Consider the following 14064-nt stretch of genomic DNA (forward strand, 5'->3'; position numbering starts at 1 on the left):
AGGTGGTGTGTAGAGAAAGGCCCTGGGGGTTCCTGAAAAGAGCAATGTGAGGAGGGGGGCCCAGGCCCTGGGGCCAGCAGGTGTCCTGTGGTGGGTGACAGCCACCCTGCCTGTCTCTTGCAGCAGCTGGAGTTCATCACCCCCTTCCAGCTGTACTTCAACCCTGACCTCATCTTCAGGAAGTTCCAGGTGAGGTCTTGCCCAGGTTGGGGCTATCAGCTCCTGCCCCTCCTCAGTGAGGAGAGGGGTGAGCCAGGCGTCTTGTCATACTCCTGGTGGTGCTGCCTGACTTGCAGGGGTGCTCTCTTTGTGCCCGTACCAACCTCCTCTCTCCAGTGGAGTGTCAACATGATGTGCCCCTGTTACAGAAGTCTAGATGGGAGTGGCTTATTCCAGCCTTTTCCCTGTCATAAGCCACCTAGACCTTTCTTCTGTTTTACTCRTAACCTGTCTCTTTGTCCTTTGCTTTACTGGGTGAGGTGTTTGGCCAGCTGGTCTGAGGCTGGAAGGGGAAGGCTTTGCTGTGGAGAGTGGTGAATGGTTGTTTATGCTGAATCATGGCGGTCTGCCCCTTCTAGAAAGGCAGGGGGAACTTTTCCCCCACCTGGAAGGGCAAGATACTGGAGTGGGAAGTCCCACATCAGGGAGGTACCACGTGAAGGTGATATGGTTGTCTGGTATCTTGGGGTAACTGTGAGTGATGGGGTCCATGACTGGGTCTCCCTAGTGAATAGGTGATGGGCTGCTGTAAACATGATGGGAAGACACCTGGCTGTCCGCCTCCTCCTCTCTCCCCTCTCTCTTCTCTTTCAGATATGGAGGCTGATCACCAACTTCCTCTTTTTTGGGCCCCTGGGATTCAGTTTCTTTTTCAACATGATATTTCTGTATCCTTTGTCTCAGTAAAGCTCTTTGCTCTCTTTTTTTTTTTGACTTGGACATGGCTCCCCCTCACCCATCTTCCTCCCTGGGCTTCTTCCCCTGGGTCTTTTGGTCTGAACGGAAGCCAGTCTTCAGGTGATTCCGGCCGTGCCTGTAACCACCCCCTGCACCTCTGCCTCTGCTGGCTGCAGGGCAGCCCCTGCTAAAAGGGTGAAGAAGCTGGCAGTGCTACTGTGGCATATGCTGGAGAGCAATGCCTTTTCCTGGCATTGAACTCTGGCCAGCTACAGTGGGCCAGCCAGAGCACAACAGATGGCTTTTTCTTTCTCTGGGGTCTGTGGTAGGAGTTGAAATTTGCATTGGTCTTGCTCTGGGGCTTGGACACCTGGCTGGCAGCTTTCTGTGATGAAATTGCTTGCAGCTGGCTTATTCCCCAAAAAGCTGTGCTGGGGACGCAGGGTAGCCAGCTGTTAGTTTCCTATACTGCAACCCCTTTTCTCCTGCTCTCAGGTACAGGTACTGCCGCATGCTGGAAGAAGGCTCCTTCCGTGGAAGGACAGCTGACTTTGTCTTCATGTTCCTCTTTGGAGGATTTCTCATGACAGTATCCTTTTGAGATGGTTGAGGCCCTTTGGGCTCTTCTCTGAGATGTTGTGAATAGTGTGGGGTTTTTCTTGTCTTTTTGTACTTGGGTTGTCTTGTCTGTAGCAAGCACCTGTCAAACTGAGCAGAGCAGTTGGCTGCCAAACCTTGGTGGCACAGGCTGTAGAGAGCCTTGATGTTCCCCTGCRCCTGCCAGTCTTGTGCCCTGTGTGTCTGCAAGGCCTGTGCTGAGCTACACATAGCTCTGAAGTGGTGGATGGGTGACTTCCGGCTGTACAGCTCAGCTTATGCTCCTTGTCTTGCCCACGCTTATCTCTGAAGGTCTGGCCTGCTCCTCAACCAGGATGCCTGGGAGAGTGGGAGAAAAATGCAGGAAAAGCTGCCTATGTTTCTGTAAGTGACTGTGGAAGCACTGATGCCCCTGGCAAGGGGAAGGGCTACCTTAACCTAAAAGAGGGGGTGGCACAACATTGCAAAAGCTGAGCCTGAAGCTTTAAGCTTTGTGAGAARTCATCCAGCTGACAGTGCAGATGCCCTGCTGTGTTTGAGCTTGGGTAGGTGGAGCCTCTTGAAGCACTGCTGAGATTGGCATGAGGCTAGCTTAGGAAACAGAGCTGCAGCTGCAGTGAAAAACTCAGACTTAAGTGCCAAGGGAGGAGTGCTCACATACCCTCTGCCTTCAGTAAGCTGGGCAAGCAGTCTGTCTTTGCAAACTTTCGGTGGCTGGACATACTGTCACAGTTCTTCTTAACAAGTTATTTTACTGTAGAACAAACTGATCTGGACAGGAAGGGGGGAGAGGGGAATCTCCTTTCAAAATATAGAACTCCTTGCTGTTGTATGCAGAGGACTGTCAGAGTAAGCTGCCTTTGTGCAGAGGCCTTGGAGCACTGCTTACCCCAGGGTGCTCTGCAGGAAGCAATGGATGATCTCTCATGAGTGTTAGGTTTTTTAGCTAGTGAATGTCTGGGTGCCTGTAGCAGCCAGGGCTTTGAACAGCAAAAGCATCTCTGTGGTAGAGTTCCCCTGCAGGAAGGTGATGCTGGATGGGTCAGGTGTGCTCATATGTGGCCCACTTCTAAACCTGCTCAAACGTGCTGTAACAATGTGAAGGTCTGCAGCTCTTGATGAGGCAAAGTTCATGTTTGCTGAGCAGGTAATGGCTTAGGGACCAGCACGAGAGGATTGCAAGAAGGTCTGTTATCTGTGGAGATGGTAAAGGAATAACTCTGGGGACAGATGTGGAYTCTGCACTTGACTTGCTGCAGCACTAGTTGGACTGGCCCAGTTGAGAAAATGGTAGCTCAAGGTAGCCACCTCCATGGAGTGATTTGAGAGCTCTGGCTTCACCACTCAGCTACTTGAAGAATGGTTGTGCAGCACATTGCTGTGCCTTGGGGTGTTGGTCACTCTCCCCAGTGCTTGGGTCAGGCACTCCCTCTTGGTGGAGGAATGATTATCTGTCCCCTAGGCTGACTAGGCACCAGCTGACTAGCACTGAGTGCTGGTCAGCAGTGTGTGTGGTCGGGAGGGACAGCTTCTGCAGGAACCTGCTAGTGGCTGAGTGAAGCAGGACAAAGTACTGCCACAGGAAGGCTGTGCAGGTGGGCTGGGTGCCCAGAGGCTACTGGACAAGCTCCCTGCATGAGGATGGTCGTACAGCTCCAAGAAGTGCCTGCAGCAAGCAGTACTGCATCTCTCCCTRTGTGAAAGGGTGCCACTAACTTGGGAGATGTTATGTGTCAGTGACAGTCTAGGGCAGCCCCTGCTCAGTGATACAGGACCCCTTGTGTGCAGCAACTTTGCAGAGAAGATGAGAGCTCTCTGGTCTCTGGTGGCTACACAAGGCAGCTCACGAGTGAGCAACCTGTATGTGATGCTCTGGGGTAGCAGGGAGGGAAWTGGGGTGTTTGTGGGAGGGTCAGTGTGTATCTGCCAGCACAGGAAAGGTTTGATCATGTAAGTGTTAYCAGCTGCCCGTCATTCTGGGTTTCCTAGTCATGATGCATCCTGCACTGCCTGGAGCCTGTGAGGTGGTACATGGAGTGTTTTTCCTTGACTCAGTAGCTCCTAGCTGTTTGGCCTCTTTGCCAGCCTGTTTTTCTTGGGCCAAGCTTTCACCATCATGCTRGTGTATGTGTGGAGTCGCAGGAACCCTTACATCCGTATGAACTTTTTTGGGCTCCTTAACTTCCAGGCTCCCTTCTTGCCCTGGGTCCTGATGGGATTCTCCCTGCTTCTGGGTAATTCAATCATCATCGACTTATTGGGTAAGTTAAAGCCAGTGGGTGTCTGAAATGGGTGCTTGCAGCCAGAGCTCTGACAGTTTTGATGGACTCTACTGGGGCACTAGCGCGGTGTCTGGGTTTCCTTTTGTTTAAGATAGTARGTTTTTAAAGTGAGCTGGCTGAGTCTCTGCTGTGTGGCCAACCTCCTGGTTGAGCTTCTGCTAGTAACCAGCATCTCGTTGCATTTTTGCTGGGGTAAAAGTTGGTAAGCCCTGCTTAACGCATGTCCTGTGTCTGGTCCTGCCTTAAGCCTAAAGGCGCACTGCCCGCTTCTCTAACACCACGCGGCACAGATGGATCTGGTGGGAGCTGTGACATGGGTGCAGCTAAGGGATTYTTGGAGCTTCCTTGAGCTTTAAGCTCCCAGCTACTCTCTTTCAGCAGACAAGAGAGGCTTGGCTAAGTCTGACCTCGGTGATATCTCTTCCCCAGGGATTGCAGTGGGTCACATCTATTATTTCCTGGAGGATGTCTTCCCCAACCAGCCAGGAGGAAAGAAGTTGCTGTTAACCCCAGGCTTCCTGTAAGTAAAGCCAATGCTGTGTTGCCTTACAGCCTTGATCACTCTCTCAGCAAACTGTGCTGTGTGACCTTGCTTGGGCTGCTGCTTGTGCTGCTGCTGCTTTCTCAGTTAAGCCGTAGGGCTCAGCTGCATGCAGGTAGCAGTTCAGTTTGTCTCAGTTGTAGAGAATACTGGCAGTTGATATACTCTATACATATGTACATAGGTCCCATAAAGCAGCTGCTGGTACCTTAAACTTTGCTATGTGAACTGGAGAGTTTTTGAGAAAATGCTAGATGCAGATAGGATTCCCCCCCACCCCACCAAACACTTCTGTGGCTTAAGAAAGCAGAGCAAGGCTCCGCTTCGTACTGGGGATCAAAGCTGTCCTACACACTGAAGAAGCAGGTACAGTCATCACTAAAGGTAGAGATGAGCAAAGGAACAGTTTATGCTTGCATAGTAGACCAGCTGTGTTGTGTACAACCAAGCTCTACCCTTCCTGTGAAAGGGTAGGATGCTCCTGGGAGGGCTGGGGAGGCTTTCGTTGTCCTTGGCTCACCTTAACCTGCCTGCCCGGTGGAATGGGCATGTCCCTTGCCAGGAARATGGTATTTGACACACCGGAAGAGGATCCCAATTATAACACTCTCCCTGAGGATCAGCCAGAAAACCAGCCTGGAGACCAAGACCAGAACCAGCAGCAGCGTCCACAATAACGCAGAGGACTCTTCCATGTGACCAGATTCTTCTCTTTCTGCYGGACTTTTGCCGTGCCCCAGAGATCCTACTGGAGTAACACCAGTTGCCATTCTAGTGTGTAATGTTCCACTGTTTGTATGGGTAACCCATCTTCCTTTTGTACCAGGTGGCTCTACAGAGCTTTGCACRTGCAAACTGATGAATGTTTGCAGAGGTGTTGTAGGGACAGGGGGTAGAAGTTATATGATGCCCCTCACTTACCCAGCAGGGAGTAAGTATCAAGTGGGGCCTTAAACCAGTTACTCCTTTTCTTGCCGTTACTGACTTGCAGTGTACCATGTCACTTCTGCTGTTTGTACAAAGACTAATACTCCCTTTGCAGTGTTGTGAGACATCACTGTGGGCTTTCAATCAAGTAGCACTTCCTGGCATGGTACAAGCACAATTGGATCTCTCAAACAAAACTTACCATAGCAGAAGGCAATTCAGCCTCTCCTTTTCCCCATAAGCCCCCCCCTTTTTTTTTTTGTTTCCAAAGAATCTTTATATTAAAAGTCTTTATTTTTCATTTGTGTGTCCATTTCTGCCAAGGGGAGAGGCAGTTACTGTTTTCTTTGTAGGCTAAGTCCCCAGTACCGATCAGGGCTTTGCTCAGAAGTGCCAGGCTTTGAAGTGGACAAGGGAGAAATACAGGGTAGCTAAATGATGTCCTTGCTGCTTTCTGTCAGCAGGAGGTGTGATTGGAGAAGGGGAGATACCTCAGAAAGGTCATCTTTCAGGCTAGAACAAACCTTTTAGTCCATGGTGATAAGCAGCACTTAGAACTAGTAATAAAGGCCCTCTAAACAAGCGGTATAGTTCCACTCTTGTTGAATTTCCTAGTTTTTAAACCTCTGAATTTCAGGGAAAGCTTAACCAAGCTTGTCCCTTCCATGAGCTGCTCTATTAAATGGAGTTTTTGCTAGACTGGTGCATGTCTGCTCACACCAGGCCTCAAAGCTATYGGAGTAAATACTGCATCAAGCATCATACTCTGGGATAGCTCCTATAACGCTGTCTGTTTGGATACACACTTGCAAAACACCACTAACAGAACCACCGTAAGAAACGTGAGCCAACAGTGCTATTGGAGCCTTGTGGCAAAGGAAGATTGAACCACAACTATCTAATCCCCTTTGGGGGCTTCCCATGAAAGCACTGTTTATTAATAATCAGACTTCATCTGAACAAACTACTTTACTGCTCTTCTGTTTCCCCCTAGGGAGAGGATGAAAAAACAATACAGGTGCTAATCTTGTTCTGGAAGATGCTGCTTCTGCAGGCTAAGCAGCCTCAGACTCAACAAGTGCTTGCTCTGTGCTTTGCTCTTGACAGAGCTGGTGTTTGAATCCCTGAAAGGAGTTTCTTCAAGGTCTGTAAAGAATCCATTCTACATTGTTTGAGAGGTGTGTGACTTTAGAAAGCGAAAGCTGTGCTGATTCTCCCTTGAATGCCTTGTGGGAGAGCACAAGTTCAGGAGCTGGGATGTAGGGCAGCACAGCTACCCTCTAGCTGTTTCCTAGTATGTAAGTTCTGAACTTTCTRGAGCTTGGACCCTTTGGCTTCCCTGCTTTGCTTCTGGCTGCTTAGAAGGGCAACTCCTACAGCTTCTCTGAGGCCTAAGATTAGAGGGAGATGCCTGTAAACCTGCTACAGAAGCTGCAGTCCTCAAGGGTCTTTATCATGCCTGTTGTGAACTGCAGTCTCCACAACAATTCAAGAAAAGCACCATGGATGCTAGGTTTAAGGCTGTAGCAGTTTCATGCATGTTTTCGTAATGTTTCCTGTAGAGGCTAATTGCAGGAGAAACAGTTGATGATAACAAAAACAGGCTGAAGTCTTCTTGAAGAGCTGGAGTTCTTACACCCACAAGACAAAACATGTTCTGCAACAGAGACTAAGATGCAATAGGAGACCCAGGCTTTGTCACTCTTATGAAATGAAATAACCTTTCAATCTTTGTTATACAAAATAATGTATAGGCTCCTGTGACAGAGTGATACTCTAGAATAAGACTGCAATAATGTTGTTGCTAAATTGCAAGTTTTAGATTTCTGCAGAGTAACATCTGGAAGAAATTCCCTCCCACTCAGCAATCAAAATGGGCTCTGCTATTACTTAAGCCTAAACATGATAAATTAAGGCCAGAATGTATTTTTTTTGACTGTGCTAGCAGTGTGGGTGGATGAGCAAGGATTGTAAAACCTATTGGCTTTATCATACAGGGCCTGAACAGAACTGTTGGGCTGCCAGCAAAATCTGCCATGCTTGCAACGCTCTTCGTTTCCTGGCAGAGAAAGGTAGGAACTCTATCAAAGAGCCAGTTTACCTCTGCAGCAAGGTAGATTCTAATTAGATTTTTAAACAAGCTGAAACTTTTTAATCTTACTTCAATGACTTTTATGTTTTTAAACTCCCCAGGGAAAGACAGATTGTTTCTAGAGTCACAAAAGCTTGACACCTCAGTACTTGGGAGTATTTAAGACCACACGCTGTGTTTAGGTGGGGTTAAGTTGTGTGTGCTTTAACTGACTGCCCTCTAACAGCAGTCAGTTTTTGATCTGACAAGGACCCTAAAAAAGCTACTTGCTGAAGAGGAGTCTCAGTAAGCTAGTGCAGGATGTAACTTTTGTATGAGTTCAGAGAACTTGTTGTTTCCAATTGCAGTTTTCACAGACAAAAGGCTTGCAAACATGACACTTCAGAGTGTTCACATTTGACAGAAATGAATGTTAAGTTTAACCAGTCATGAGCTGTTTACCCTCATCAAGTAAGCCAGCTGAATGCCTCACTGAGTTAAATTACAGACTGTACCAACTACTGTAACAGTCCAGACCAGTCCTTTGCAGAGGACTGTYTGTTTCTTCCTGCTTTTAGGTCTCACTATTCCCACTTTTCCCCTGCAGCAAAACCCTTGCACTGCAGGCTGCTCTATCCTCTAAGRATAGGGCTCAGTCTCCACAGTGCCTTAGGACAACTGRRTGYAKGSMYGWRYWCRKSCMTRCAYYCAAGAGCATTAGCAGTCCCAAAGCCTACGTTGGCAGAATAGCAAGATTTGATATTCATTTAGCTTACTGAACTCAACCTAAGTMGTATACATTCCTTTTATTTAAAAAGTTGTCCTAACAGTGCATGTTGCACCTATACAAAAGAATCTTTACACTGTCCACACACAGGTATGTAAGGGCTCCAACAGCTGCCACAGGTCTCAGACAGATCACATGCTAATGCAGCATTCTCAGGACGTGGCATTTAGATGGAGGGGATGGGGGCAGAAGTCAGCAGTACTGGGAACTGCTTGGCAAGTGGAATGTGTGTCCCTTTTTGGGGACAGAGGGACCCCTGCCAATCCTAGATCCATTTTGGGAGAGGAGTAGGGATAAAGTCTGTAGGAAGAGCACCAGTGTCACAACAGGAGGACTACCAGGCTGGAGCAGTATTGGCCAAACGTCTCATGCGCCTAGGAGAGAGAAAGAGGTGGTGTTAGTGCTATGTTACAGTCATGTAAAGTCTTACTGAAACTGACACTCTGTGGGAGATTACTGCAGTTCTCTGAACTTCTAACACAGGTATATCGCCTAGACAGACTCCCTTGGGCACCTGAGAGTGCCCCTGTTGATGATGCTCCAACACACTGGTATTGTGCAACTACTATTCAGGGAAATCCGGTCATTAACTTGGATTGAACCAATACTGTGAACTACTCAAATTGCAGTAACTGAAAACTAAAATTACTCTGAATCTGTTAATCTATGGTAACAAAATTCCCAGGAAAGAGCTGAGCCAGTGTATTTGCTGTTCCTGCAATGTAGCTTGTGAAGAGATTCTAGCAGTTCATTTCTACCTTGCAGGAGCAATTTCACTAAGCAGGCACAAGTGCTCTTGACTGCTTGTGGGACACTGCTCAGTGGCTCTCTAGAGCAGRCAGAGTTCCTCTTGGAATCACAACAGTGCTCCTATGCTGGCAAACAGGCAGACATCASTCAGGCTGGAGCTGGGAACCTGCCTGCTCCTACATCAAACAGCACTCTACCCAACATAAAAGGAAGCCTTGTGGCAGGATTTTAGTTAGCATGACAGTGCATGAAGCACTGGTATTTTTGATGAATGCCTTCCTATAGAAACAGATCCCCCTGCACAAGCAGGGAGCTTAAGAGAAAAGAAAAACAAAACAAAACATTTGCTTCAAGCAGGAGATGGTTAAAGTGAAGATTTAAATGTTTGTGGAGCAAGGTGATAACAGTTTAATATTCTGAAGCAAAAGGGATATGAGTTTCTGTTATGGTGTATGAGTTTGAAATCTTGCCAGTTGGCTCTCAGCAGAAAAAGACAAACATCAAAGCTTTTAACTTCTGTCTTAAAAACAAGCCAGAAAAAGAACCRTCTCAATGAGAGGCAGTACCTTGTATTTCTGTCCTGGTCTCTGATCTTCTTCTCCATCTCAGCATCAGTGAGGGTTTCCAGAAGAGGGCACCACTGGTCAGCATCCCCTGTGTTGCGAATGGCAATTTCCACAGTGGGCAAAGGGTTCTCGCTGCAGTGGCAGGGCAGAAGGCAACAATGCAACGTTCATCAGTGGTCTGACCRTGCACTCCTCTGGGTTACTGGCCCAGATGCAAGACACAAGGACAACGGAGCGTCATTTAATGTATTTCAATCCTGCTAAGCGTTCCTTCTTAGCCTCACTCAGTACAGGCTGACTCCTGAAGCATRCCCTGGCCAGCCATTACAATCTTGTGGAGCCTGGTATTTCTGGGAGACCAACTACTATCATCTCCTTTCAGCACTGCAGATGGAATTTGTCAAAGCAAYTGCAGCAGTTCCCTCCTCACAACAACCCATTACATAATTGGCTGACAGTGTTCAAACTGAGTAAGTACCAGCAAAGTTCATACCAGTTTATTAACGCTGGGAGCTTCTTGCAATGCAGTTTTTGTGCAGGCAGTGTTAACAGGGCTCTTAATCTAGCTTTATTGTTCTGCAGCTTGGACTTCCCAGCTGTAATTTGCCTAGTGCACCTCTAACAGTTCTTCCCTGTCAACTTCTGGCAGAACTGGAGCTTCCTGAAGTGGGAATTCTGATAGCAGAATAAGTTTTGTTCTCCCAGTTCTCACAGAAGGGGTAGTCTTTTAGGACCTGTCGTTTCAAGTAAAGGCTGTGGCTGTGAGATAGCTCACACGCATGCTAGTCCCTGCACAAGCAAGGGAATGTCAGACTCTGTCCCAGATCACAAGATCTGCTTCTTGGAGATCTCTCTGCCCTGAACAGCTGTATTATCACATGCATAGAAGTGTTTACTGCTTCACTAGCCACTTTTCAGCAAAAGTCAACAGGAACTGACCACRAGTAGCTTCCCAAATACTGACAGTGGAGCTGGAAGCCCAGCATAAATACATACAACTCTGAGAATGTAAATGTTTGCTTTGAGTTCTAGAAGGTGGTTCAGCCTGAACTGTGCAAAGTGTATGTGCGAGAAGAGTGCTCCTGCAGGTGCGTGCACACACATCCGGTCCCTTCCCCAGCRACATTCCTCTGTGCGGAGGACTTCAGCACTTATGCACAGCCATCTCCTTCACAGGAAGGAACTAAACTGCTGATTACCATGGGAACAGACCATGTCTGTTTCAAAGCTATTAATATAGAATAACAAATCTTCAAAATAATACTAGAATGAAAAATTCATCTGAAGTATCTGATCCTGGGAGGAAGCATTACTCAAATCTATTTCCAGTATCTCCAATGTCCACTARGCAACACTTGAAACCAGGTATTTCACCTTAACTCCAAATTACTACAGATTCCAGAGAAACTGTTAGTTCTCAACTTTTTTCTGTTTTTATTTTTCTGATTTTTTTTCAGTATGATTTACAATGCTCAGCCCTTATCCCCCCCTTTTTTTTAAAGCAAAAGGGGACAGTGCTGCTGRCAGAATGACCGCAAAATGTGCTGTCAGCTGCAGGATTCTCTGTGGAGCAAGACACTCCCTCTGCTGGGGTCCAAGCCTCTGGCAGCAGAGTCATGGGCACGCTAATGCGGCCAACAGGACAGCGAAGCATCTTCCCCTGGAAAGGGTAACTCCTCAGACATATAAGCTCAGTGGGTGAGAGAGAACCTGTGCCACCATCCAGGGTTTGGGTGCAGAATTCAGGCCATGGAGCACTGCATGTGCCCCCACTAGAAACATGTAGTACCAGGACACGAAACATCATAGCACACTGTCCTCCCTAAAAATCCCATTATGTGTCGGCTTCCAGTCCTACCACTTCTCTTGGGCTTTCAGACTGTTTTGCAAAGAGTGGACCAGCTGAAAAACATTGCCCTGGATTTCTTCAACTTAAAAGACAGTTTCACCTCTCCCTCAGATGATTAAGAGCCACATGACTTCTCAAACTCCCAGTCCCTGGAGATATTAAGGTTCTTTTGATACAGCTAAAGCAGACTGTTTCCCCTACATCAATGGAATGTCTCTGGAGCAACAACCACTCCTGTGGTTGGGAATTCAGGAACTAACCAACCACAGAACCCAAATATCATTAATCACTGCAAGGTTTCAAAGTACTCCTTTGCTGGGAGAAAAATGGAAAGAGGAGGATATGTTTGCACTCAGATACAAAACAAGGTTTTAATTAGCTTGTTCCCCCCACCCCGCAGCCCCAAACAGCTCATGTCCATGTGCTTTGTTCTACTGGGGTTCTCTTCTTCTCTGACTCTCCCCCTTGCAATATTGTAGCAGTCTGAAGAAAGTCTCAAATCTGCTTACTTTAACTATCCCTAAGTGGAAGAACTCATAGTCAGGGCCACATATACATCAACAGCAGACTGGCATTAATCTGAAATACCTGGCAGCCTGGGCAGTTTTGAATAAAATCTTGGGTTGAGCTAGAAAGACCCATGGGAAACAAATAGTTGAAGGGAGAGACACCCACCCCCCCCCCACACACACGCTCCCCCCAAACTGTTAATACAGACTGCTTTCCTAATGAGGATATCTATCTCCAACAGGGGGAGAACAAGGAGGAGGGAGAATATTCAGTCCATGTTCAAAACCTGCCTCTGAAACATCAAGTGACAAGAATTAGGAACAAATACTCTGTATGTTGGGAGGCATAGAATAACATATGATAAGTTGTTGTTGAAGTGAACTAACWGGGATGGTAAATAAACAAACTGTGTGTAGGAAAGAGGGCTTCCTGTCCAGCATGGTATGAGCAGGGCTACCTCCCTACTTCAAGAAAGGAGACACGAAAGGTCAAACTCCTGAGTGTTCTCAGGCAACACAGCTAAAACCAGCAGGAAGGCCTGCTCAACTTTCTGAAAGAGAACTTTGGTCTGCAGAGGAAATGGCTGTAGTTTAAGCTAGCTATGCTGGCAAGTCTACTGCACATTGGCTCCTAAGACTGTGTCTAGCAACAGGGAAACTCGCTGTCTGCTACTGCAGGCCATAATGCAGACAGTGCAGAGGGTTATTACACCGCCCAACAGCAGGGGAGAAGAGGCAGTGGTAAAGGTATCACATTCCTATCTATTACGCTTCAGTTCCCATCATTTCTCAGTAATGCACATTTCCAGTTGTTCTATTATTACAGTTTGATTTGGTCCTACACTGGATCTGCAAGTATTAGTCAGTTGTTGTGGATGGAAAGGTAGAAGTTACCTTCCCCACCTCCACAGGACATCACTGGGATAGACACAGCATCTAATACCTTCACTAGAAGGGTTTAATCTCCAAGTGATAGACTATCTTTCTGTTCTCTAATATGAGCCACTTTGGGAATAATTTTAGAATCAAGGAGTTGTTAAAAATTTTTTGAATGAAAATAACCTCTGGAGGAAGCAAAGCAAGACTAGTAAAAGAGCAGCTGGTCCTGGGCAGACGAGTGCCCATTTGCCAAGCAGGCAGCAGAAGGCCAACTAGGCAAGAGAGCCTTGGAGGGAGGAAGAGTGAGGAACAGATCTCACAAAGCAGCCAGCAGCCCTCTCACAGCCAGCTGGYTGCCTCAGCCTCCAGCTCCTCCTCACTCACCTCCACACCAACTGTTCGTTGCCCTTTCCCTGGAATAAGGCAAGGCTGGACACAATTCCCCTTGCTGCCAGCGCAAGTCATCCCGTTTTCTTGAACTGACCTGGGACTTGTGCAAAACTGGCATCAACAGTACCTTCCCCCCACCTCTGCAAATACATTATTTGCTGAACTGTTGAACTTCCTGAGGTCAGACAACCTGCCAGCACAGAGACTAGTACATTAGYGGATACTTAAAGCGTGCGCACTCAGCAACAAACTGAGGATAACATCAGTACAGTAACTCACCACAGAGCTCTGTTCAGCACAACTGGAAATGATTATCACTCAGAGACAAGTTACAAAGCTGACTAATCAAACCTGACATCACTGCATTCCAGCTGCAAGAAGGGCCTACAATCAAGCCAACTTTAATTCTGCCAGAATAGTGAGTTAACAGTTCAAATCAGTCTTAGCTTAAAGTGCCAAAGCTTAAGTAAAGGCATGGTCCAAGTCAAGCAAAGCTGGGGAAACAGAAGCGTGTCTGGGACTGATCATTATTATAGATTAGAAGAGGGAGGCACAAGGCAAAGTCACCATTGATTATGACAGCCTTTCATTCTGTGGCAAATACTGACATTTCATCATCAATATTCAGCCCTGGAATGTATTTCACCCAATACAAAAAGATCCTTGAGTGCAAGCTGACTGATTCACACCAGGCTCCACTTTAGAACAAAACATGTAAGGCACTAGATCAGACTGCTTCATTTGTTTATGAATCAGGCAGCCAGCGACACAGAGAGCTGTGTCTGAGTGAGATGTGACCTAAGCTGCGCAGGCATGACTAGCATTCGGGATGCTTTGGTTAGTTCCAGCCTGTAACCCATAAGAGTCACCCCATTTCATACAAGCAATATGCTCTGTTTCCCTACCATGTCTTGTGCACCTCACCCACAAAATCTAACCTAACTGTCCTGGTATGTGTGACAGAGTAGCCACTTCGAGGCAGATAGCCACCTGGAACCATGGGAAAAAAAAAAAAAAAA

General features: G+C 47.1%; 2 protein-coding genes across 3 annotated transcripts in view; one reads left to right on the top strand and one right to left on the bottom strand.

Moving 5' to 3' along the window:
* LOC146595400 (derlin-2-like) overlaps positions 1-5826 on the top strand; it is a 7382-nt gene extending 1556 nt beyond the window's left edge. Inside the window, exons 2-7 of the mRNA XM_085305849.1 lie at positions 41-189; positions 814-887; positions 1393-1486; positions 3560-3755; positions 4206-4296; positions 4880-5826. Coding sequence (XP_085161975.1) covers positions 41-189; positions 814-887; positions 1393-1486; positions 3560-3755; positions 4206-4296; positions 4880-4994 — 719 coding nt within the window. The 3' untranslated portion in view covers positions 4995-5826. The remainder of the gene's footprint in view (positions 1-40; positions 190-813; positions 888-1392; positions 1487-3559; positions 3756-4205; positions 4297-4879) is intronic.
* A 2280-nt stretch (positions 5827-8106) lies between these two features.
* SMARCB1 (SWI/SNF related BAF chromatin remodeling complex subunit B1) overlaps positions 8107-14064 on the bottom strand; it is an 11624-nt gene continuing 5666 nt past the window's right edge. Inside the window, exons 8-9 of one of the 2 annotated variants that reach the window (XR_014895944.1) lie at positions 9419-9620; positions 8107-8476 (exon numbers count right to left, since the gene is read on the bottom strand). Coding sequence is in view for 1 of the 2 variants with exons in the window: in XM_085305839.1 (XP_085161965.1) it covers positions 8437-8476; positions 9419-9550 (172 nt within the window). In the remaining variant the exon portion in view is untranslated. The remainder of the gene's footprint in view (positions 8477-9418; positions 9621-14064) is intronic. The other variant, XM_085305839.1, reaches the window with a different exon arrangement.

This window comes from Rhea americana, unplaced genomic scaffold, assembly GCF_003343005.1.
Source record: "Rhea americana isolate MKP2758 unplaced genomic scaffold, rheAme1 scaffold_227, whole genome shotgun sequence".
Taxonomy (NCBI): domain Eukaryota; kingdom Metazoa; phylum Chordata; class Aves; order Rheiformes; family Rheidae; genus Rhea; species Rhea americana.